The sequence below is a fragment of the Diceros bicornis genome, chromosome 27 (genome assembly GCF_020826845.1).
Source record: "Diceros bicornis minor isolate mBicDic1 chromosome 27, mDicBic1.mat.cur, whole genome shotgun sequence".
NCBI lineage: Eukaryota > Metazoa > Chordata > Mammalia > Perissodactyla > Rhinocerotidae > Diceros > Diceros bicornis.
Genome location: NC_080766.1, coordinates 40,508,532 through 40,534,975, shown reverse-complemented (window position 1 = coordinate 40,534,975; position 26,444 = coordinate 40,508,532). Strand labels below are relative to the sequence as shown.

At 38.5% G+C, this 26,444-nt stretch overlaps 1 protein-coding gene across 5 annotated transcripts in view; it reads left to right on the top strand.

The window, feature by feature from the left end:
• DSCAM (DS cell adhesion molecule) overlaps window positions 1–26,444 on the top strand; it is a 625,552-nt gene that overhangs the window by 5,294 nt on the left and 593,814 nt on the right. For all 5 annotated transcript variants that reach the window (XM_058523126.1, XM_058523125.1, XM_058523130.1 and 2 more), the window contains exon 2: window positions 25,305–25,622. In XM_058523126.1, the coding sequence (XP_058379109.1) occupies window positions 25,305–25,622 (318 nt within the window). The remainder of the gene's footprint in view (window positions 1–25,304; window positions 25,623–26,444) is intronic.

Sequence of the window (26,444 nt, the reverse complement as noted above, 5' to 3'; positions counted from 1 at the left end):
TCTTGAATTTTAAGAGGAGCTTGTAATGATGCTCATGTATGGGAATATATGGGATGAAGGGACACCAATGGGCAGCAAATGCTGTGGACAATTTCCCGACCTCCTTACCTGGGCTGCCTTAGTTTGTCTGTTGGGGAGTAAACACGTGGCTTTAGGTTTCTGGCCAAACCACCCAATCCCCCTGCTCCCTTTAGCTTTGCAAGGAGGCTGCAGTCAAGCATGTTGTAACTGGGCTGGTGTGGCTCAAAGCTAACTGTATATTTGAAACCTCACATCTCAGATCTGGAAGAAGGCTTTCTGTATTAGTTTTTTCCTCCTCACAAGAGCTTTAAGTTTCATTTATATCAAAATTTAAGAGCACTATTTCAGGTGGTTTTAGGCAGTCACTTTAAAGCATTGTCAGCTACAGAGGTTTCCTCTGCCCACATACAAGTGTTGCCATGTGTTCTCAAGTTAGAGACTGGTTAAGGTTTGATGTGGCTCTTGTTTTAAATGTTGGCAAGAGAAGTCTCACCCGCATCTCCCAGAGATGGTCTTTCCTGATGAACATATCCACTTATGACAACGGGCTGGCTATTGAAATTCATGTCTGAAAACTATAGACTACAGTGAAGTAAGCAACTGAGATAAAACTGCCTGCCACATTTAGGAGATTTTCTTTGCTGGAGAAAGTGTAATCTGTGTCTTAAGTGACATAGTGACTGTGAGAAATAAAAGCTACGTTTTATCCTCAATGTTATGGGCTGAATTGTGTCCCTCGCCCTCAAATTCTTTTATTGTATTAACCCAGTACCTCAGAATGTGACTGGATTTGGAGATAGGGTCTTTAGAGAAGTAATTAAATTAAAATGAAGTCATTAGGCTCGGCCCTAATCCAATCTGATTAGTGTCCTTATAAGACAAGGAGATCAGGACACAGACACGCACAGAGGGAAGACTATGTGAGGACACGGGGAGAAGACACCATCTACAAGCCAAGGAGAGATGCCTCAGGAGAAACCAGCCCTGCCAACCCACTCATTTCAGACTTTTAGCCTCCAGAATTGCGAGAAAATAAACTTTCGTTGTTTAAACCACCCAGTCTGTGGGATTTGTTATGACAGCCAGAGGCCACCAATACACTCAGGTTAAATTAATAATAAGAAAGGGAGAAGTTGTTATTGAACACACCTCATTCCTATACAAGCTTCCCTCAGTCCCTGCCCTGCCCCCAGGTAGGTGGAGTTTCTCTGTTAGGGTCTCAGCAGCAGGATCCCCACCCTCCCTTCCCAGTGGTGCTGCAGACCATGCTCCTCCCTTTGTTCTATTGTCACTTGTCTAGATTAGGTTGCATATGTTCCTTCACCTTTGTCTGTAGCTAAGATAGAGACAGGTGAGGTGAGGAGGGAATATGATCCTCTCTACAGCATATGTGTGCAAAGCAAACACAATTTACATAAGATCTGGAGAAAGGGGACGTGACCTTCCCGGAGGATTCATAACAAGGACAGCTGGTTCTGTAAATAACTGGATGCTAGCAGAGATGTTTCGCTCCACTCCAGAACCACTCCTACCATCCCACAGAGTTGGTGCTGGGAAGCAACTGCCCAGCCATAGACCACGTTTCCCATCTGCTCACCTCTGGGAGGAGGAGTCTGTGTGAGTAGCCCCTGCTGCTGGGGAGTGTCACTTCTGGGCCTTGAGAGTTAAGAAGGAGGTGTGTTTCTCCACACTCTCTTACTTCTCCACTGGCTGGGTTTAGGGCACTTGTTCTCAAAGTGTGGTTCCCCCAAACAGCAGCATCAGCATGATTTGGGGGCTCAGTGCCCACTCCTGACCTACTGAATTGGACATTCTGGGGTGGGGCTCAGCTCAGTCTTTTACCAAGCCCTCCAGGTGATTCTAGTCATCCTCTATTTTGAGAACCACGGGACTAGGAAATGAGGAACCACAAGAAGGCAGAGCCAAGGTTTCTGAATCCCTCTGTAGAAGAAGGGCATCCACTAACCAACAACACCTCCATGATGCCCTTCATTTGACTCTTAAACAGCAAGAAATCAACTTCTGTTAGCTTAACCCACTGAAATTTGGGGGTTTATTTATTACAACAGTTAGAATGCTAAATGAAACCCTAAGTGAAATGCAGAGAAAGTGGCTAAGCCCTCCTGCTACACAGAAGATAAGATTAAAATGAGGAGGGTGCAGAACTTCCCCAGGGCTCTAATGCATCTCTTTGCAGCCTTCTGCTTTAGGAGGAGGCAACAAGAGTCAGAACTAGGTGTGTTTGCTTGGTTTACCGGCAACCTGTTGCGCAGTTTAATTAGATTTAATTGCTTGGCAAATTTTTTTAAACTTTATTCAGAAATTTCTTTAAAGTATGAAACTAACCATTCTTTTATCGTAAAAATATCAACTGAAGGAGTATAATCAATCATTGCTATTACAGGGAGGAGAAAGGGGAAGGGGTATATGTCAGGGACTATCCTTCTCTGTGCTGTTATTCTATGGTGTAATGCATGTGATATGAATGAAAGATACGCCCCCTATCGGTGGGAGACAGGCCATCCCCTGAAGGCTATCACTCTCCCAGGAATGAAAGTTAACCTCTCAGACTAAAATGGAATGAGAGGGGAGACTTGAGGGGGGAGGATCTATGCACTTTTCCTTGGTGGAAGGTGGTTCCTGCATGATAAGACGTAAGATGGTCTCTCCCTCTGAAGTGGGCCAGAAGATAGGGAGTCCAGAACCCACTGACTCAAAAAGAACTCCTTGCTAAGGCTGGTCAGGTGCTGGCAGCAGGCTGGGCTCTGGGGATCCAGCAGAGAAAAAGACACTGTTGCTGCCTTCGAGGTTCTAATCCTTGAGGGACATGTTATCGTGGGGCGGAGTGTGGAAGGGCAAGCCTGCTGGCCAGGAGTAAGCCTGTCAGGATCAGACAAGAACCCATCTGTCCTTTGTAAGCAAAGCTGGTCTTGGGCTTTGTATGAGTCAGGGTTATCCAGAGAAACAGAACCACAGTGCATGTGAGTGTGGATAGATAGATAGATAGATAGATAGAGATTTATTTTCAGGAATCGGTTCATGTGGCTATGGAAGCTTGGTAAGTCCAACATGTACGGGGGAGGCTGGCAGGCTGTAGACCCAGGGAAGAGTTGCAGTTCGAGTCCAGAGGCTATCTGCTGGCAGAATTTCTTCTTGCCGGGGTCAGCCCTTTTCATCTATTAGGTCTTTCAACTGATTGGATGAGGCCCACCCATGTTAGGGAGGGCAATCTGCCTAACTCGAAGTCTACTGATTTAAATGTTAACCTCATCCAAAAAACACCTTAGCAGAAACATCCAGAATAATGTTTAACCAAATATCTAGGTACTGTGGCCCAGCCAAGTTGACATATAACCATCAAAGGATTCTTGTGTTCTTTTTATTTTTTGTCCCCTTTTGTTGTCAAAAGGATTAAGAGAAACCTTTTTAATAGCTATAGCCTGTTTTCCTGTTATAACATTCAGCATCTTGACGAAGATAAAGGACAGAGTTAACTGACCACATGCTATATGCCCGCACCGTTATGAATGCTTCCCCCGTACTAGATCACTTAATGATCACGATAACTCTGTGAAGTCAATTCTATTATTATTTCAATCTTAAAGATGCAGAAAGAGAGGCACCCAGAAGGTCATTAACTTGCACATAGTTAAGTGGTTGGAATGTGGTAAAGACAAGATGCAATGTGGGTAGTCTAGTTCCGGAGTGTTCTTAACCACCACTGTCTGAGGTCTTGTAGGAGGGATCAGGGCGTGTATTTGAGTGGCAAAGATATGAGCAGATGGGTAGAAATATTCCCTACTCTTCAAAAGGAGGGAGGAGGTGAGGGAGGGCTCCTGCTGGTAAACAATATCCCTCAATAGCATTGGGCCCATTGAAACGTACTAATTTCTAATCAGGTGGCTATATTGTTATCAGCATTGTTTTTTTGTTGTTGCTATTATTTTAATGCTAATAATAGTAACTACCCTTCACTGAACGTTTATTCGTCAGAAGCAACACTAAGTGCTTTACATAAATATGTCGGTTACTATTAATCCCATTTTAGTGATAAATAAAGAGGCTTGGACAAATTAATTTGCCCTAAGTCCCTCTGCTGATAAGCTAAACAGAGATCAAACAGCAGCCCAGCAAATAGAATGGTCCAAGAAAACTTCAGCAGGAAGTTGGTCAGTAGCATAGATGTTAGATAAAGCAAACACACAGTTAGGAAAAAGCTGCCCCAGGCTCTCTCCTGGAAAGTCTCTGCTCTTAGGTTCATCAGAAAAGGCTGCCAAGGCAATGCTGACCCAGGACTGCACTGCTTCCCTTGTGGCTTAGTGCCATCAGCCCTATAATTAGTTGTTGATCTATGACACATGAATCACTACTCAGAGAGGTTGCTCAGCTCTTAAATGCAAACTTCTCCAATAGCTGGATAAAGTGTTGATTTCTTTCCTTATAAAGCTGTCTCTTTTTTTAACAAGCACCAGATCCTCTAATGTTTCTTCTTACGATGAAATCAAAACCTGACTTTATAACTAACACTCAGAATTCAAGAAATCCATTAGCAAATTCATCCATTAGTAAAGATAAGAAATTAGAGTAAAGGAAAATATCTTTTATAGTCCTAACTCCCATAATGCTAGAATATTCCTTATAGTCTTTTTTCTACCTATAGACTTGTTTTTCTAATTGAAATCACAGTGCAATCACAATTTTGCTTTCTGCTTAACATTATATCTTAAATATTTTCTATAATATTTCATAATCTTTTTAAATATAATTTTAAAAACATTTTTATTGAGGTCACATTATCGCATTATATAAATTTCAGGAGTATGTCATTATTATTTTGACTTCTGTATAGACTGCATCGTGTTCACTAAATATAGTTTTTGATCTATAATATTCCACTCTACCAATGCTCCACAATTAATTATTTCCTTCTCTTGGCTTATTTAGATAATTTTCAACTTTGTAGGATTTTAAATAAGATTGGAAAGAATAACGTGGTACAGGAATATTTAAGATTGTAACCGCAGAATGCATCATAGAACAAAAAACCTGGGCTTGGGAATTCTATAGATCTGGTTTGAATCGTGGCTCTGCCACTCTCCAGCCACATGGCCTTTGTGGCCTTCCATACTTTAGCTAACATCCAGGAGCCTCTGTTTCTCCTTCTTAAAATGGAACAGCTGCCTACCCCATAAGGTTGTCGTGGTTGTGGTTGTCTTTAAAGGATACGATTACAATTCTTAAAGGATACAATGACATTTAAAGTTTCTTAGCGCAATTGTAGCTAGATACTTCACCTATGGTAAATATTTGTATTGTAAAATAGGTTCCTCAAAGAGGAAATGGGTGAAAGATTATGACATTTTTCAGGATCTTGATACCTATGACCAAGTTGCTTTCTAAAATATGCGTACACTTTCATTTCAAATGAATACAAGTGCATTTTAAACACTATGGCTATTTGTGGCATTTCTTTAACTGCAATAAATTCTGCATGTTTCTTAACTATAGTCATGTGCTGCATAACGAAGTTTAGGTCAACAACGGGACACTTATACGTCAGTGGTCCCATAATATTAGTACCACATAACCTAGGTCTGTAGTGGGCTATACCATCTAGGTTTGTTTAAGTACACTCTATGATGTTCGCACAACGACGGAATTGCCTAATGATGCATTTCTCAGAACATATCCCTGTCATTAAGCGACACATGGCTGTAGTTGTATTTCCTTTTTTGTGACTTGTCTGTTTATATATCCTTTGAAGTGAATTAAATTCAATAAACAATTATGGAGTATCTCTGCATCCGTACTGGGCTAGGTGTTAGAAACGCAGGGATCTATGGGATGCAGTCCTTGACTCTCTGGAACTTTCAGTCTAGTGGGGGAGAAAGACAAGCACAGAAATCCATACAGTTCAGTGATATACACACAATAACAGGCACATGGTCAAGGAGAGAGGAGAGAGTGATTAATTCCTTTGCCAATCTATCTCTGAATGCCTTTGCAATTTTTGAAATTGATTTGTGAATAGTTGACCAGCTTGAATTTCAAACCAAACCAATGAGCATTTCTCTTTTGTGTCATAGATGCAAATGAAGATGATGAGTCAAACCCCAGATTCTCTTACTTTGTCTACTCTCTTCTTTTCCAAAAGCACATTACGTTTTTCTCCTACATAAATATGTGGGGCAATGCCTCTGTCTTTGGAACCCTAGAATGAGGAGTTGACAAAGCTAAAGGGAGGGTAGAGATTGCATATATTAAGTAAGCGGAAAAACCACCTTCATAGTCTACATTTTCATATGGCATTTGTGAGGAAATAAGATATTAACAGAGGGAGGGTCCTGGAAAATCGTGTGAACCAATTGTGTTGAAGCTGTCCAACTGCAGTGGTGGGATGGAGGGCTTAATTGAATTTTTAGAGACAAGGCTGCTGGCACATTATCTGCAGACTTCACAAGCAATTCTATTTACATTCAAAGAGGCAGATCAGCCTCACACTGCAATAAGGGGAAAGGAAAGTGCAGGGGAGGAAGGAAGGAAGGAAGGAAGGAAGGAAGGAAGGAAGGAAGGAAGGAAGGAAGGAAGGAAGGAAGGAAGGAAGGAAGGGAGGAAGGGAGAGAAGGAGGGAAGGAAGGGGGGAAGGAAGGGGAGAAGGAAGGGGGGAAGGAAGGAAGGAAGGGACTTTTTGTACTCATGACTTGACTTGAGGCTTTGACCAGTTTTCTCTTAAAGAGGCCTTTTGCAAAGTGGTTATTGATCATTTAAAAATATATAATTTTTATTTTACATTTTATTTTTATTATTGAGATATAAGCGACATATATTAGTTTCAGGTGTTCAACATAATGATTCAATATATGTATATATTGTGAAATGATCGCCACAATAAGTCTAGTTATCACCCATCACCACACAGAGTTACACATTTTTTTAAAAAAAATATTTTTAAATGCCCTTCTAGAATAACACTGTAGTCCTATCTCTTTAGAAGCTATTAAAGCCGAGAGCCTCTAATTAGAGTTTCCTTGGATTTCATCTTCAGGGCATTTCCAGAATTCCTTAGGGTGACATGGATCTGCTGTGGATCTCCAGATGACCCCAAGTCAATGTCGTCTAATTCAATACATGCCAAGCTTAATCTCTTCATCGTTTATTAAGCACTGCCATTTGTAGAATTAAGTTAAGGCCTGACATATATTTTAGATTCGAGAGCTAATTGTTGTTGGGGTTTTAAGGAAGCCAGTTAGACATCCTGGTTCATTTCCCACACCTGGAACCAACTGAGAGAGAGCGAGACAGATAGCTAGACAGTTAGGAGTCAGATGGAGATCAAAATATCATCTTTTCATGACAAAATCTCGGTGTGAACCCCAGCACCAGGCCGAGCTGGACCCTGCTCAGTTTACCACATTGGTGAGAGCAGACCAGAGGACATGCTCCCTGCAGGCAGACAGGTGCCAACAGGAGGGGAGAAGAAGATTCACCTTTTTACCAAATTCACCTCTTGTCTGAGGGGAGGGAGGGAAGGATGGAAAGTCGGTGAGTTTTGTACTCCAAAGCAGGTTTCTCAATCTCAGCACTACTGACACTTGGGGCTGGATCATTCTTTATTGTGGAGGCTGTCCTGTGCATTCTAGGATGCTTAGCAGCATCCCTGGCCTCTCCTCACTAGATCCCGTAGCACCACCCAACTCCCCAGTTGTGACAATCAATGGGGTCCTCAGGTATTGCCAGATGTTCCCTGGGGGGCAAAATTGCCACGGGTGGAGAACCACTTCTCCAATATGAGGACCGTCCAAATGGAAGAACAGACCCTGGGAAGGGGAATTGAAACTTCAATATAAACTGCAGACAGCATCCTCCCTTCTTGCCCTCCTAAACCCAGCAGGCAGGACCCACTGCCCTCTTCTGCTCTATCCCAGCTCCCTGTGGATGCCCCTTCCTGCCTTTTTCTCCATCTTTCCTTCTTGTAATTACTGTCACATGTGGATTATTGTGAGGGCAGCAGCTCCCTGGCTTTGTGTCCCTGAGTGCCTACCTACACCTCTGTGCCCCTCCCAGTGCCTGGCACAGCACTTGGCATAGCATGGCCTCTTGTGGGTATGATGGTATTGACTTTAGAAAAATTTTTTTTCAAAGATTAGAAGAAAAATGTTTGTGAACATTTTTCAATATTAATATTTGGCTGTCAATGTAATTCCACAAATCATTTATGCATTTATCTGACCTACCAAATGCATAGATCTTACCCAGCACAAAAAGCACAGACTCCTAAAATGGTGGAAATAATAGCAAGTGATCATCATATCCGTGGTGCTGGCCCCAAGCCCAGTCTCAGCACTAAGTGTCATTAAATAGCGATAATAGTCACATATATTGCCTTCTGCACATTTTAATTCCTCTCAAAAAGTGTTTTTTATTCATCATTCTTATGCTTTTATCTTGGAGTCAAGCTATAATTTTCCAGTTATATTATACAGGTAGCTAATTAGGACTAGTTTGGGGGCAAAATGTAACTTATTTTACAAGGCATGTTCACTTGAAATTGTCTCAACAGTTGTCTAAGCTGTTTTAGGAATTAGAGCTAATATATAATTAATTACAGGACCCTTGTTCACATCACTCAGAAAAGGAGCTTCCAAGGAGATCAAGTTATAGAATCAACATATCTATTCCAAGGAGGAGGCATATGCATGCCTTTAGTTATTTCATGCTTTTTGATAGGAAGGGGTGAGAACCTAGACATTGTCCAATTAACCTTCAAGGCCCTTGGTTGCATCAATAATCATCATTCTCCTCTGAAACATTCCAACTCTAGCCCCAGTCTTGGGCGGTTTTAATTGTTAGAATATTCTACCTTACATGGAGACAAAATCTGCCTTCCTTTAACTTCCTTCCAGAGGGTCCTGGGGCAATACAGAACATTTAATCCTCTTGCCTGTAACCATCATTGCAGAATCTTCAGAATTCTTCTATCACAATTGTCCCAAATTGTCTCTTTTCATGCCTGTCTCCACCGTCTTTGTTTCCCTCTGTTATGGACAGAATTGTGTCGCCCCAAAATTCATATGTTGAAGCCCTAACCTCTAGTTCTAGAATGCGACTATGTTGGAGATACAGCCTTTAAAGAGGTGATTAAGTTAAAATGAGGCCGTTAGTTTGAGGTTCTAATCCAATCTGACTGGTGTCCTTATTAGAAGAGGACATTTGGACACACACACACAGACGCCAGGGATGCATGTGCAGCGAGGAAAGACCACGTGAGGATACAATGAGAAGGCAGCCATCTGCAAGCCAACAAGAGAGCTGTTGACACATTGATCTCGGACTTCCAGCATCCAGAACTGGCAGAAAATAAATTTCTGTTGTTTAATCCACCCAAGTCTGTATTTTGTTATTGTAGCTCAAGCAGACTAATACTCCCCACCATGTTCCCACCCACCCACTAACTGTAACTTGTCAATATCCTGCCTCAACTTTCTCTCTGCACGATGAAGATAACAATAGCCCCTGCCCCATGGGGCTGATGGGGGATTACACGAGATAATGAACAGTGTGTGGCGCAGTGTTTAATGAATATCACTTCTTGCTGATATTATTCTCATTATCATTTCTCTCATTATATTATCTTTGTTTAAGTAACCAATAAAAATGTTAAATAAGACAAGGTAAGGACCAGTCTAATGCCACGTTACTTCAAAATATCTGTAAGGTTGACTTTGATCCATTCCTAAATACTTCTTCAGACATTTACACCTATGGATCACAACATTGTGTCCATACATTCCTTATTGAAATTTAGATTTGTTACCTCTGGCATTCTTCTAGTTTACTGGCCTCTTATATTTTAAAGAAATGACTCAAAAATATTTAAATTATTTGTTTTTAAGTGCGTAAGGTGGTCCAAATATGCTGACATGAAAATAGTTCTTGTGATGGTTACTTGGGATCATGGGTTTAGTTTCAATTGTCTAAACTTTTTCTAATAGTAATAGAATTGCTTTATAATATTTCCTAATGGTATCCATGTTAGGCTTCAGTGATCATGGAGTGAGATCATGAGTTAACAGGATACTGCGGTCACCCCAAAATATGCAAATGAAGACACTACTGATTTAGGAGCTGGAGTATTGTGAGTCTGGTTCTAGCCTCTCATCCCTTCCTCTCCTGCACTTTATGTTGCTTTGGAACCTTACCAGTATCTCACATCAGATTATTCTCATGTGGAGACTGTCATAACGGATCAAGAGCATGCCAGCCTTGTGGTGCTGGGGCATCCTTTGATAGACTGTGTGGGTATTATTTCCTCCTTAGAATACCGTTTAAGTTTAGAACTATTTTGTCTTTACAAATACTATTTGATTTTTATCAAACACTGGCAAATGCTGTGACTGGCACTGTCTCCGTGCTCCCTCTTGGAAATGAGTGATACAAGGTTGGTTTAATTTAAAATGTTCCGGTAATAACTTTCAGACGTTACAACTCAATTTGATTTTCAGAAGTCATCATGAAGGGAATATTTTAAAAGTCTTACTCCTTTAAGTTTAAAAATGTTCTGCAGACTTAATTTGGCAACAGCCAGCCACCCACTCCAACCCCAACATTCTAGAAAAGATATGCCTCCAGGACATTTCTCCCAATGAAGTGTCAAATCCAAATCAAGTCAAATTTCCAATGTGGGATAATGGACTCTATTTTATGACCTTCTTCTGTGCCCTAGGGGGAGCTTGGGCCCATTACACAGCTGGTTGGTATATAGTAGGTATATTAGGAGAGAAACTCGAGTGGCTGTGGGGTTTCTGCTTAGTGAAGCCCGAGCCACATTTCGTAGGTTCTGGGATTATTAATAGTGTGTCTAGTTGCCTTGAGAATGTTCACACTCCATTCTGTTATGAATACTTAATAACAAGGAGAATGTGATCCTTCTCTTTTTAGAGACGTTTCTGTGACTCAGCAAATCCATTCTAGTGTGATGGGCAAACTGTCAAAATTAATGAATTCCTAGTGAGATTGGGTCCCGCAGGGGAGAAACCTAGTGCAGTTGTAAATTAGCATTAATGCCCCAATGTATTTTGAACAGGCTACATTTTCACCACAGATTCAGGTCCAGAGAAAGTCTTTAGAGGAAACCACTCTAAAAATTGTCTTCTGGTTTGGTTGTTTCAATCCTTAATCACAGTTTTAATTTTGGGAAGAAGTATATCGAGGTAGATAATTAGAATTTTCTAGTAAAAAAAAAAAGAAAACAAAGAGGAAATAAGTGCTGTAATCAAAGACATTTCAGTGGCAGAGTTTTGTGGGTCTTTTTTTTGTTTTTTGTGCAGTCCTAGTTTAATGGTATCGTTGCTGAACCTCAATCTCCCTAATGAGATTACAAAGATGAAAGATGATGAAGACTCAGTTTATACAGCTTTGGAATGATCTCCGAGAAATACACAGTGTACCTATCCAAGCGCATCTTATTATGAGAATCTTAAATCATTATATGCAATGATGTTTGGGTCAAAGGTGTCTAACTTTTTAAAGGGATTTTGACCTTTAAGGAATCAAACACAGAATGGTAGTTGCCTTTGCCTTCCTTCTGAGGAGAGAGGCCAGGACTTGCCTCTCATTCTTGAATAGCTCTGAGCCCAAACACAGTCTCTGCTTAAATGACACACTGGAACCAAATCCCAGGTCTGTTCCTCGTGACAGAGTTCAAAGTTCACGTGGTTTCTCATCTCTAAGATGAAAATAGCAATATTAGCTGCTGGCAAGATGTATTTTGAGGATTAAACTAGGGTTTCTATATAGAGTACTTAGCATAGTCCTGGCATATAATATGTAGTCAATAAATGTTAACTTTTCAATTACACCCCAAAACAAAAGCAATACCAATAGAATTAAACTAAATTTAAAGTTTAATAATGCACTTGGTGATACTGTCTTGGCAGAAATGAAGCGAGAAAGCCACATAAGTATAGATTAAAATAATGTCATATATAGATGCACCCCACTAAGTGAGAGGACACTCTCTCCTCTTTGCACTGCCCAGGACACACAGTGTGAGATCTTGGATAACTGACTCCCTTCTGTTCTCTGGCCTCTGTCTTCTCACCTAATACAGTGTGTAACGATAAATACTCCAGTGATTAAACAAGGCAGTCGTGTGAGAAAATGCTTTGGAATGGATAAAATGCTCTATAAATGTACAGGTGGAATTATTAATCATTTAGAGTGAAAGGTTAATTTTAAGATATTATATTTCACTGAAATTTGTTTATTTATATTTAATTGAATTTAATCAACAGTCATGTGCTCAAGAAGCATTTACTGAGATTCTACTGCATGCTAGAAATTATTCAAGGAGTTGGAGATGTATCAGAGAGTAAAACCAACCAAAATACCCTTTAGGAACTAAAATTTTAAGAGGAAGGAGAGGCAGACAATCAAAACAAATGAATAAATAAGTAAATTATGCGGTATACTGCATAATAGGTGATAGATGCTATGGAGAGAAACAGCAGATGGGTCAGTTGGGAGCCCTCCCTGTGGTAGAGGGCACTGCAACTTAGGTAAGGTGGTCAGAGCAAACCTCATTGAGAAGGAGATGGTCCAGCAAAGACTTGAAAAGGTGAGGGAATGAGCCAGGTGGCTTCCGTGGGATGAGCATCCCAGGCAGTGGGAGGAGCATGAATAAAGACCAGAGCTTGGAGCATGGCTGGAGTGGAATGAGCAAGGGAGAGGAACAGGAGGTGACCTCAGAGAGGGAAGAGTGAGGATGGATCATAGAGAAAGATTGGCGTTTATATGAGAGAATGGGAGCTCTGGAAGGTTCTGACCAGAGGAGAGAGATGACCTGACACATTTTAACTGGATCACTCTGGCTCATCGATTAGAGTGTGTGGGTAGGGGGCAATGGTAGAGGCAGAGAAAGCCATCGGGCACCATCATGGCAATCTAAGGGAGAGACGATGATAGCTTGGGCAGGGGAGGTGGCAGAAGAGAAGGCAAGGTGCTGATTCTGAGTATATTTTGAAGGTGCAGCTCATGGACTTCTGGTGCAGTGAATGTAGGTATGAGAAAAAGAAGGACATCAAGGAGGACTCCAAGCGTTTGGTCTGAGCAACTGCAAGAATGGATGGCCATTAGCTCTTTTATTTAAAAACTAATATTTTACGGATAGAATATTTTTGTATGTACCTTGTGTGGTTCTAATTTATCTCTTTATGAAATATTAACAAATGTGAAAAGGAATCACATGGAAGAGAATCATAGTCTCAAGGAGGTCGGGGAACTTCTTGACTGTGATATGTTAAGTATGCTGGATCTTAGAATATGGGAGTAACCGAGTGGACCAGGAAATCAGGACAACAATTTACCAGGGTTCCATCAATAGATTTTTTTCTAAACTTTTGAGTATTTGAGATTCCCAAATAAGGCTCTGTAGGTGGGATTTCTACAGCCTACATTGCATCATCGAGAGCCTGTGGGGTGTCATCAGGCTCCATGTTGGCTGATGTAGGATGAGAATCAGAGGCACTGTGAGTAGTACACATGGAAGGCATTGTTCTATGTGAGGTTGGTTAGGGCTGCTTCTGAGAGTGATTGGAATGAAATACACTCACCTACAGACTTTGCTGTCTGTATTTTTTTCCTTTCTAAGGTCTTTCTCCTGGTATTCAGATCTGTATTTTCAAATTCTCTGTTTACATTGAAATATTTATTTTTTCAGGCTTAGATATCTATTTAACTTAATTTTATGGACTATGAATACCCTCCCTTCTTATCTTCTCTCATTTTTTTCCATGTAACGATATTACCATCTTGGGTTAAATAAATATTTAAGATTTACATTATTATAACTATGTAAATATTAGCCACAGCCAAGCCACGTAGCATATTATGAACACTCTCCTTTCTATTATAGCTTTGTGTTTTTCCTAGGATTAATAATAACTTACTTTTTTGTTTACTTAGTTTTCACTGCATGTGTAACTAATTCATCCCTCAAATTCTCCAGTAGGACTAAGTACTCCTTTTAATACAGTCAGATACATCAGGGTCTTTGAATGTTTATTTTTTTCTTCAAAACATCTCTCTGGGAGCCTCCTTTCTGCACCCATCTGGACTAGTTTTCATTATACAGTTGTTATCTTGGAATCTTTCAGAGTCATTCTGGAAATTTCTTTTGTTTCTCACCTATGTTTGAGCCTTTGTTTCCTATAGGTTATGTATTCCTCTTTCTTGGTTTGTTGTCTTTTTATTCATCTTACAGAAGCTTTTTGAATAGGGTGCATGAGAGGTTAAATTTTTGACTTTGCATCATCTAAAATATCTTCATTCACTTGCTTGATACTCTGGGTGTAGAATTTCAGGTCATTCCCATGGCTTTTTCTATAAATGGGCACACCAAGGTCCAGAGAGGTGAAAGGGCAGGCCGCTGGCCTCCATGCTGTTGTAGATCAGAACCTGAGAGCAAGTTTCAACTACGGAGAACCCCAAGGAAGATGCACGTTTTGTCCCAAAGAAATACCCTTTCTATCTTAACGGAGGTCTGCCTTGAGTTCTATTTAAGTGTTCATTGCCTTATCTATGCACTCAGTGCTGTGTAAGCAGATGATGTGCATGGACAATAATCTCCCCTTTTCTGTATCAAAGGTACAAATGTTTTAGCAATGAATAAAGTCACGTAAATGAGCAAAATCTTGATTAAGCAAGGGCAAAAACTACAAGAATGGATCAGGTGGTATGAAAGTGATGATGATGATGATGAAGTCAAGTGAGTTCTGTGCAATGTTCCCCAGTGTTCTGTGGGAAGATAGAGAGGTGTATTATACCTGAAGCCCAGACATATGTTCTTCCTATCACTGCTTTGGAGACAGTTGGCATTGCTGGTAAGACAAGGCAACTGAACGTCTATGCTCTGTCACTGTTCACTCATCCTACACCTGAGAGTCCATTAAAATGATAGTAAAGGAATTTACGCATAATCCTAAGGACAAAGAGGAAGAGAGGTAAGATGATGGCGGCCATGAGATGCCAGTGGCAGTAGATGAGTGGCCCATGATTTAACATACTGGAGAAAGCTAAAGGAAGTCACACAAGAGGAAGCCAATGAGCAGGTCTCTAACTCAGGCCGGCAAATTGGAGGGACTAGGTTACACTAGAATCAATCGTCTGAGAGTTTTTCTAATTAAAAAAATTGTTGTCATTTTCAACTTGGGATGTATTTGAAATTATGAGAATGGTCATTCATTTTATTACTGAAACAAAAAGTAAAATCTGTGCATTACCTGAAAAAAATAGTTACTTTAAAAATTAGGCTTACGTAAGTCCTTAGGCCAGAACACATGGAAAATTGAGTGCCCCTGAGCATGGTGAAGTTCTAGCCAAAAAAAAAGGATGCTAAACATTATCTTGGTCAATGAGATTAACTAAAGAGAATGTGTGGCTTCCTATCATCCCACCTTCAATGCTTTCACTTAACTCTGGAGCTTAAGGTTTCATCACTGGACTTGGATTTTATGTTTTTCTGTTGAGGTGCCATTGCAGTCTCTGGTTGTATTCTATTTTGTTCTTTGGTCAGAGGATAGGCGATTCAGCTGGCTTCAGTTAATTTCATTTAGTAGTCTTATTTTATTGTTGCTTAGCTGTTTTGTTGTCTCCTAGTTCACGTTGCTGTGTTTTTGGACATTCTTTTTTCTAATTTTTTCCCTCTCTCCAGGCCTTTTAATCTGCAGGAAACAATTCTGTTAACATTATTAGGATGTTAGCTTTATTTCTCACGCTCCTTTTCTGGTGATTTTCTTAATTTATAATTCCTTATGTGAATTTACACTCATTTCTCTTTCTTCATTAATTTGTTCTGTTTTCGTTCCAAAATTTTTATGCTCCCCCATCCTAAGGAGCCATTTACATCATTTTGGTTTATTCATGTGCTTTACTGCTTGTAACATAATTCCTGCAGTGTCTTCTGTTCCTTCCAAATCTCGAGACACTTTCATGCCTTTTGAAACTTTTGAGTTGAAATGCAAATGCTGGAACGTAGTGAACTACATACACAGTATTCATTACAGAGTCTGTATTCTTCTCTGAAAATGTACACTTAACCTCCAGCAATGTTAATGAGAGTGACTTTCATCCATCCAAAGGGACAGAGAGACTTCTCTCTGAAATGAATTCCCTATACACATATGGAAATCATTCTCTAGAAGGATATTGCAAACAGTACTCAGACATTTTCTAGGTAAAACATTAACATTTTTCTTATTTTTCTCCTCCAGAGATTTGTAAAACACACAGCCAAGTTGAGCTTTTTGTCCTTGTTGCAAAATCAGTACAAATATTGGATAAAAGGAACATTCTTACACATAGTAGCTAAAATCTCATAAATGTGTTCTTCTCATAATATCTGAGAAATTCTTTTTCTCAGTTATTCATTCTTATTGTCCTTTGACATCTATCTAATGGAATTTAGCTTATAAAATATGAAATACAAATTAAATATATTTCTTATAAGGAATCTTTTTAGCTATATATAGTATGAAAACTATAATAATTTTCTTTTAAACATTTATTTATTTGCTCAATAAAAATTTGAAGGCTTCTATTATGTACTAGTTGGTGCCCTAGTACCAGGAATAAGGTTGCATCATATCATATGCAGTGCCCCTCTTATAGATTACAAAATAGTGGGGTGTACACACCAAACAACTTGGATAAGAGCTGTGAACGAATGATGCAGGAAGCTGAGAGGTAGGACGTGGGGTCTAGTCTGGGAGATAGAAGACCAAGCATAAATCCCTAAGGAATTGACGTTCAAGCTGAGACTCAAAGAATGAGTAGTAGCCAACTGGGCTAAGGATGGTGAAGTATTCCAGCAAAGGGTACAATACCTGTCCTCAGGTCCATCAGGTCCATCAGGCCCTGAGGTGGGAAGGGACTCAGGGACTCAAGACACTGAGGCAGCCAGTGTGCCTGGACCCTAGTAAACCATATGCATGAGGTAAGTTTGGATTTTTTCTATGTACAATTTGTTAAGATCAAAATACAAGAAGATAGATTAAATCTCAACAAAAACATTGATATGTCACCCCAACGGCAGTTAGCACTAAAAAAGAAAGAAACCCAGTTCTCAGTTGTCCTTTTGGATTTGGTATTTCTCACTCTAATTCTAGCAGAATTGCTTCATGTACTCTGAAGTTCTCTTATTAGGTATATAAACATTTAGAATCATTGTGTTGTCTTGATGAATTGACCACTTTATCATTAGACAATAACCATTATAGTAATATTCCTTATCGTGTAACCTACTTTGATATTAATTTGGCCACTCCAGCTTTCTTTCTTTTTTTTTTTATAATTTTATTTATTTATTTTTTCCCCCAAAGCCCCAGTAGATAGTTGTATGTCATAGCTGCACATCCTTCTAGTTGCTGTTCCAGCTTTCTTTTGAGTAGTGTTAGCATGGTATATTTTTTGTTCTCTTATTTTTAATCTACTTGCTTTTTTACACTTAAAATGGGTTTCTCCTGGATAGTATATAGTTAAGTCTTAATTTTTCATTCAATCTGATATTTTCTGCCTTTTCATTAGAGTGTTTCAGCCATTTATATATCATGTAAACATCATTTTGGTCAGATTTAAATCTACCATCTTGATAATTGCTCCCTATTTATTATATCTATTTTCTGTTCATTTTTTTTTCTTGTCTCCTTTTGGATTAATGGAGTATTTTTTTAATAATCAATTTTATCTACATTAATTGGTTAATATCTAAGTTTTGTTTGGCTTTTTTTTGTTTTTTAACTGTTTGTTTTAGAGTTTACAATATGTATCTTTAAACGAACATGGCCTACTTTCAAGTAATATTCTACCACTTAATGTATAGTAGGAGAAACTTATAACAGTAAATTATTTCCTTCCTCCCACCTTCCTTTGTGCTAATACTTTCATTCATTTTACTTCTACATATGATATAAACCCGGCAATATATCATTGTTATTTTGCTTTCAATAGTAAATTATCTTTTGATGATGTTTTTTAAATGAAGAAATACTTTTTTATATTTATCTACATACGTACCATATTTTGCCATTCTCATTTCTTTTGTGAAGTCAAAATGTCCATCTGATATCATTTTCCTTCTGCCTGAAAGTCTTCCTTTAACATTTCTTGTGTTGCTGGTCTACTGACAATGAATTCTCTTAGCTTTTGAATGTCTGGAAAGTCATTATTATTTTGCTTTCATTTATGAAAGGTTATTCTTTTGTGGGTATAGAATTTTAGATTGGTAAGGTTTTTTTTTCTTTTTGCTGTTATTTAAATAATACTTTAAATTTTTCTCTCTGCTGTCTTCTGGCTTTCATTGTTTCTGATGAGAAGTCTGCTGTCATTCTTATCTTTATTTCTCTGTATGTAATGTGAATTAAAAAACAATTTTGGCTGCCCTTAAGATTTTTCTCTTTATCAGTTTCTTTCAGCAATTTAATTATGATGTGTCAGGGTATGATTTTCTTCACATTTCTCATTTGGTGTTCATTGAATTTATTGGACATTTTGGGTTCTAATAGTAATTAAATATTGAAAATTTTGTATATTAATTCTTAAAATTTTTTTGTCTCTTTTCTTCCTTCTGGAACTTCAATTGTATTTATATTAGACCACATGATATTGTCTCAGATCTCATTTATTTTACATTTATTGTTTTTAGGCCTTTTATTGTTTTTCAGTTTGTGTAGTTTCTATCACTGTTTTCTGCTTCATTGATATTTTCTTCTGCAAGGTCTAATCTATTGTTAATTCCATTTGCTTGTTTTTCATTTCTTATACAGTATTTTTAATCTCAAGAAGTTCCATTTTGGCTATTTTTATATTCTCTTTTCTCTCATCAGTATGCCCTTGCATTCTCCTACTGTCTTGAATATATTGGGAGAATACTTATAACAGCTATTTTAATGTCTATGCCTACTAATTCTATCATCTGTCATTTCTGTGTCTGTTTCTACTGAATGAGTTTACTCCTGACAATAGGTCATATTTTCTTGCTTATGTCCAATTTTTTGTGGCCAGATATAGTAACTTTTACATTATTGATTATTAAATTTTTTTCTTCTCCATTACCTAGTGTTGAAGTTGGTTTGTTGCGCAGTTAAGTTACATGGAATCAATGTAATCCCTTCTGGGATCCATTATGGTGTCTCTTTTAAGCACTGTGGTGATATTTTGTCCCCACTGTTGTGGTGGTACACTTCTGAGTACTCTATCTTATACTCCATGTATTAGTTCTTTCCATTATGGCTGGTTGAAATGAACTAGTTCCTCCTCCATGTGAGCTTCAGGGATTTTCCACCTGCTTCTTTCTGATGTTTCTGATCCTGTATCAATAGTTTCCTCACACACATGCAAATATCACTACACAGCTAAAGACTCCTCAAAGAGAACCTTATTCACATCTCTGGAGCTCCCTCTCTAGGCAGCTTCCTCCACTCTGCTTTGTAAATTCTAATTGCCTTGGCCTCCCCAAGCTTCACATTTTTTCCTACTCAACTCAGAAATTCCACCAAGTTCTATTTAAGTTTCCTCCTTTTGGAATGATTTGGGAACTCTCTCCAGGCAGAAAGCTGGGTACTATCAGGACCCACCTTGTTTGTTTCCTTCTTTCATGACTTACTGTTCTGTACTGCCTGAATGTTTCCTTCCAGGAGGGTAAATCCAGTTCTTGGTTATATGTACTTTCTATCATGGACAGAGACAAAATTTCATAGCTCTAAGTTCTATGCCATTGTGATGTTTTATCCAATTCTTATTCATGAGGACATTTGCACCATTTCTTCAGTGCTGGGGAATAGATAGAATGATTGAAATATAATAGAGTTAAATGCACAATTACTGTAACATATGAGCATATTTTTATAACCTGACTTGCAATTATTTCATTGAAACTTAGAATGATTTCCAAGTCATTATGAGACTGCTCATTTATCTGCTTTCAGATTGTCTGATCGAGATGACACTAAATTTCTAAGCATTTATTCAAATATAAAAAAATTTTGGAGTCTCAGAATCGGCTAAGGGTTAGGCTTTCTGGATAATATTTACCTAAGGCTAAATTACATTCCTTTTCATTTTGGAAGACCTTTACAGAAGCAGTTTATTTTAGTAAGCATATCCACTCACATATTCCTATAAAATCAATGAAAGTATTTTGGACCTAAATGACATTTCCATTCAAAGTGAATATACTTAATTTGGAAATCTAATGGTCTGTTTTAGTTCTCATGTTTTCTGATCTCTCTGAAGCAGTTGATACTGTTGAAACTGCTGGTTGACTCCCAAAATGCTGTCCTTTTATTTCTTTTTTTTTTTGAAAAACAATGATACATTTTTTATACCATTTTCAAAACCTAACAACATTAAAAGTAAAAAACCATATGTCATATGTAAATTTAAGCCATAGTCTAATAACAGCAAATAGGTACAGTATTTAGCCTTACCATGTGCTTTTCTAAGTGCTTAACATACATTAACTGCTCACAGCATGTCCTGAGATGGGAAATGTTATCATCCCATTTTAAAGATGAAGAAACTAAGTCACAGCAGAGTAAGTCACTTGCCCACAGTCACACCAGAGCTGGTAGGTGGCTTCCAAAAATGTTCCTTTAATTACCACACTGTACCCCCTTGTTAGGACCCAGAGAACTTGCCATCATTCTTCCTGTTATTTGGGCTACTGTTCTCATAATTTTCCCTTTATCTCCTCGATGGTTCTTTCTTTCCAAATTTCTTTAAAATATTTAACTTTGAAGTATAGAATATATACATAAAAGTGTGCATATCACAGTGTACAGCTCATTGAAATTTTCATTAGCTGAACATGTCAGTATGCCCAGGACCCAGATCAAGTAAAATAACATAGCCAGCAGCCTGGATGCCCCCTCATGCCCTTTCTATTCTCTATGCCCACCCACCCATGGGTAACCATTATCCTGACTCTTAATGCTATAGATTAGTTTTTCCTATTTTTATGCTTGATATAAATGGAATAGTACAGTATGTACTATTATTGTGTCTGTTTTCTTTCCTTCAATATTATGGTTGTGAAATTCATAATATTTTGTTTGTAATTGTGGACTGTTCATTCTTATTGTTATGTAGTGATTTGATGTGCAAATATATCACAATACATTTTTCCATTTTACTATTGATGGATATTTGAGTGGTTTCCAGTACAAATAGTACTGCTGTGAATATTCCAGTGTGTATTTTTTTGTGAGCATATGCATACATTTCAGTTGGATGAATACCTAGGAGATGAATTGTTGAATCATAGGGTATGCATATGCTTAGCTTTGGTAGATACTGGTGAACAGTTTTCCACAATGATTTTATCAGTTTACATTCCCACCTGCAGGATATGAGGTTCCTGTCACTCCATATGCTTGAGGCACTCAATATATTCTGTCTTTTCCATTTTAGTCATTCAGACGGATGTGTAGTGATAATTCCTTGTGCTTTTAACTTGAATTTCCCTGATGACTAGTGACATTGAGTATTTTTTCATGTGCTTATTAGCCAGTTATATATTGGCCTTTGTGAAGTGACTGTTCAAGCTTATGTCCATTTTTTTAATGGATTGTCTTTTTCTTACTGACTTATAGGAGTTCATTATGCATTTTGGGTGCAAGTCCTTTGTCAAATATCCTTTGCTCGTCTTTTATATATTAACTATGCCAGAGGATCCATCTGGTTTTTGTCTCTTGTGCTTTACACTCTCTTTGGTATATCTCACCCAATGATGGACTTCAGCTTCCTTGACTGAGGAATCTCTCTCTGGGGTCGTGGAGCCCTATTCCCAACTTGCTAGTGGATGGCCCAAGGGAAGTGCCCCCTTAACCTTAGTAAAACTGACGTTATTGTTTCCTCTTCACAACCAGCTCTGCCTTGTGTGTTCTCTGTCTTCATTCATGGTGTAACTCTGCAACCAGGCATACAAGGTATTAAAGCTCCCTGTCCAAAATTGTATCACTGTTTGTTCTGCCCTTAAGTTCCTGTTATCCAGTCTCTTCTCACTTCTCTCCTGCCTAAGACACTCAGTGACTTTATTTTTATGCCCTTTGCCTAGAATATACTTTCTCTTCCTTCTCTGGAAAGCTTTATCTATCACTTATGCTCCTGTAGCATTTTGTGAATAATTCTGCCACAACACTCAGCCAAAAGAATTATCATCGATCTATCTACGTGACTGTGGCACCCTCTAGACCGAAGATTCCTGAAGAGCAGTACCATGATGCATGCAAATTTGTAAGGCCTGGTACATAGCATGTGCTCAATAAATATTGTTGCATGAATGAATGATTGTGTCATTGTTTCCTGCAAAGTTTCTCCCACATCTCTTCTTTTCACCTTGCCATCTTTGAATTTCAAAGAAAGCAATATTGACTTATTTTTCTCTGTAGTATAACAATCTTCTTTATGTTTGTCACTGGAGCCTTGGTTATACCATCTGTTATAAGGATATAAAATATGGAGAAATCTCCAAATGAAAGAACAATCCTCTAAAGCTGCTTCCTTCAGCACTCTTAGTGTTCGTACTCCAGGAATTTATACCTGAATCTCACAATGAGATTCTGCCAAATGTTTTGTTTAGCTTTCTGTTATTAAACTGCAACTGCAATTATTTTCAAGGAACTTTCACACACACACATAATTCACATTAAGTTTGCCTGTGCCCTTACTGGAGGGAGCAAATGTTACTGTATTTAAAGTGCGTGCGTGCTGCAGGCCATAAAACGTAGTACTATTATCTAAGCAGATGGATGGTCTCTTAGATGGAAGAAACAAAAACTGTTGGAATATAGTTAGGTTTTCTTTTGCCTGTGGCCATATGATGTGTATCTTCGAGAATGAGTTTATGTTACATTATTAAACCCTGTGGTGTGAAATAGAAAGACTAATCTGAAATATCTTAAAAAATGTAAGGAGAAGTGACAGTAATCCCCCACAGGTCACTTATCTCTTTACTAGGATTAAACATTTATTCTGGCAGTCATTTAAATAATTTCACAAGCTGGGTCTTGGGATGTGGTTTATAGTAGGAAAGTATACATTTAATTAAGAAATATGTCTTATATACACATACATTTTCAAAGACTTGTTCTTCTAACAAGGCTACTTTTATGATTCCAGATAATAAATTCAAATATGACTAAGTTTTATTTAGTTTTAATTACCCACAATCCAGTTGACAGAAGAGTAATGTGGGGAGGGAAGAAAAGAATCTGGGTGGAATTAATTAGCCTTGAGGGATGACAGTTACCTCCTTCCTAACAGTATGTTTGGGGTGATGTCAGTTTCCTAGAAAGCTCAAATGTGAAATCACAGTGCCACTATCAGCACTTTTATTTGAGCTGAAAGCTGCAATGTTTAACTATTAACTGTGCTTCTGATCTGAACCAGTTTCCTAGTTAGCAATAATTTTCATATTCTGATTTATGGAGCGTTGCTGAAGAATTTAGTTACGACTGGGAGAGCAAACTATCAGTTACTACATGATAAACACTGCTGTCTTCTCTTTGAGTAAGTCTGTCACCCTTACAGAGTATATTTTTCTCCACCATCTTTTGACAAATTGCGTTCACTCTGCTTCCCAGCTCAGAGATAGTCAGCACTGGTCCCAGTGGGCAAACTTGTGGTCACTGCCAGTGATAGAGACCAAGAGAAAACGGGTGGATATTTCAAGCAACATATCTAGAGGATGCTAAATCTCATGAATACAGCTTCCCCAAGATTTGGCTTTATAGATAAAGGCAGCCATATAATGAAATATAATCTTTATCAGAAGGACTGAATCCTGGTTCTGCAACCTCGTAGCCTTGTATCCTTGGTCAAGTGACAACCCCTCTGAATCTCCACATCATCTTCCGTGAAGTGGAGCCTATACTCACCTGGCAGAGCTGTTGTTCCCAAGAGTAAATGAAATAGCACCTTGAGTCTCATAACATTGCCTTGTAGGGAATTGGTGCTCAATAGATCTTCTTCTCGTCTCTGCCCAGTGAGGTTAATTCTGAATATCCAGGGCTTCTTTTCTCTCTTGTGAATATGTGACTGGCTATGCATTTGTTTTTAGAAAGTCATATATAAGCACAGATGTCTGAGAAGTAGGTCTTCACGGCATTTATAAATCTTTTGTTTAATTTTTGGATTCTAGAAGTTAAGTTTCCTTTGTATAAACGATACTTCGTAATTATTTGTTACTGACTGCAATGTAGGCACTCGGTCAATGAATTAAAAAGCCAAATGTGTGTGAACAGGTTTGTAGACATTTTATTTATAGTAATTAAAACAGAAACAGTTTAAATAACTAAGATCAGGAAAATACTTTAGAAACTTATATAAAATGTGCATCCATTAATATTTACTTGTGAAGTCTGTATAGAAACATGATATTATATATATGAAATAATGTTAAGAGAATGAAGCAGAGTCTATAAGAATTACATGTTTTATGTATGCACGTTGTAACATAGTATAATTATATAGGTAAGACATGTAGGCAGATGGACCAGAGGAGAAAATGTAAAATTTGACACAGAAACTGATGGAATTATAGTCTGGTGGAATTGAATGATACTTTTGTCAAAGTTCTTTATTATTGCTATATATTTTCAGTAAAATAAATGCATTATTGATTAGACACTATTTTCAGAAAATCAACTGTGCTTTTTAAAATACTTTACATACGATCTTCAAATTTAGTTTAAAAAATTGTGACTAATTTCATTCAAAAATAGCTCTCAGTGGACCTACCAATCTGAGTAATTTGGTCCTAGCAACTGGATCTAGTCATCCATTCATTTAGGTTCTCTTTATTGAGTGCTCACTGGATGTTAGGTTCTGTGCTGTAGATAATAGTGTGAGCAAATCAGGACCTTCTCCTCAAGGGGCTTGTGTTCTAGCAGGTGAGACAGACAATAAATGATTACAAAATACATAATATAAATTCCTATAGTGGTCAGTTCTATGGAGACAGAACAGGGCATGGGGTACAGGGCTGAAGAGTAATCTATTCAAAGTTAAGATCCAGGATAACTTACCAGTTTGTGCACAAAATATGAAATAAGGATGTTACCTTATTGGAAAAATAAGCCTCTCTGTCCAAAGTAGTTTGAGAAATTTTGAATTATTTAGTTTTAGTCAGCCTCATAATTATTCTCAGAATAGCCATCTCAGGCCAGGCTGATTGAAGGACAGATTAAGAAGGCATGCTACTGACCAATTCTTGTATTGTCTTCTTGTAGTTTTCAGTGAGGACCTTCACTCCAGCCTGTACTTTGTCAATGCATCTCTGCAAGAGGTAGTGTTTGCGAGCACCACGGGGACCCTGGTGCCCTGCCCCGCTGCAGGCATCCCTCCTGTGTCTCTCAGATGGTACCTGGCGACGGGCGAGGAGATCTACGATGTTCCCGGGATCCGCCACGTCCACCCCAACGGCACTCTCCAAATTTTCCCCTTCCCTCCTTCAAGCTTTAGTACCTTAATCCATGATAATACTTATTATTGCACAGCTGAAAATCCTTCAGGGAAAATTAGAAGTCAGGATGTCCACATCAAGGCTGGTGAGTACCATTCGTCAGGCTTTATTCCCTCTATGCCTGCTTAGGGTGGCGGTGGACATTGACAAATATAAAAGGCCATCAGCTAAGAACCAATGAAACCCTGTCATCGGTTCATTCTGACACTGCTCATGGCTTCTTTGAGATGTCAGAGCATGTTTTGATGAATTTCAGAGTGCCTTACATTGTTGGAACTAAAACCTGAAATTAGTGATACCAATTTGGTAAGGTCTAAACTATATCATAAACTTATTTGTATTTTGACCAATTGATACTCTGACTCAAAATTTCAGTGCCTCGAACCCAGTGGATTTTCTTCTTGCCCCCCTCTCCCCACTGCCCTCCCCATACCTGGTCCTGGAGGCAGATGGTAGAGGGAGTGAGGAGGAGAAAGGGAGAAAAGAAGACAAAGAGTTGAACTGGAGCAAAAGGTCCAGCATCCAGGTGTGATATAACTGAAACAGAATCAGTCTAATATTCTTGTATTCCTTGTGAAGTAAAAAAAAAAAAAAAGGCTATTGTAACATTTTTGACTATGTTGCATGTTGCAGGAATGTTGTCAATGAATAAATCCTGAATCAGTTATGTTCGTTTTAACAATATACTGTATTTTTTTTTAATTGCATTGCTACAAGTCAACCCAGGAATACAGCCTGAGATACACAGACACCAAAAGTGATATGTACGGAACATATTGTGTCCTTCTATAGATTTAACAAAGCCCTGAAAAACAAGCTCACAGCTAGACTCCAGTTAGCAAACAGTGTTTAAATTGTTTTTTTTTTTTTTAATCCTTGCCTTTCAGATACTGTGGTAGACTGACAC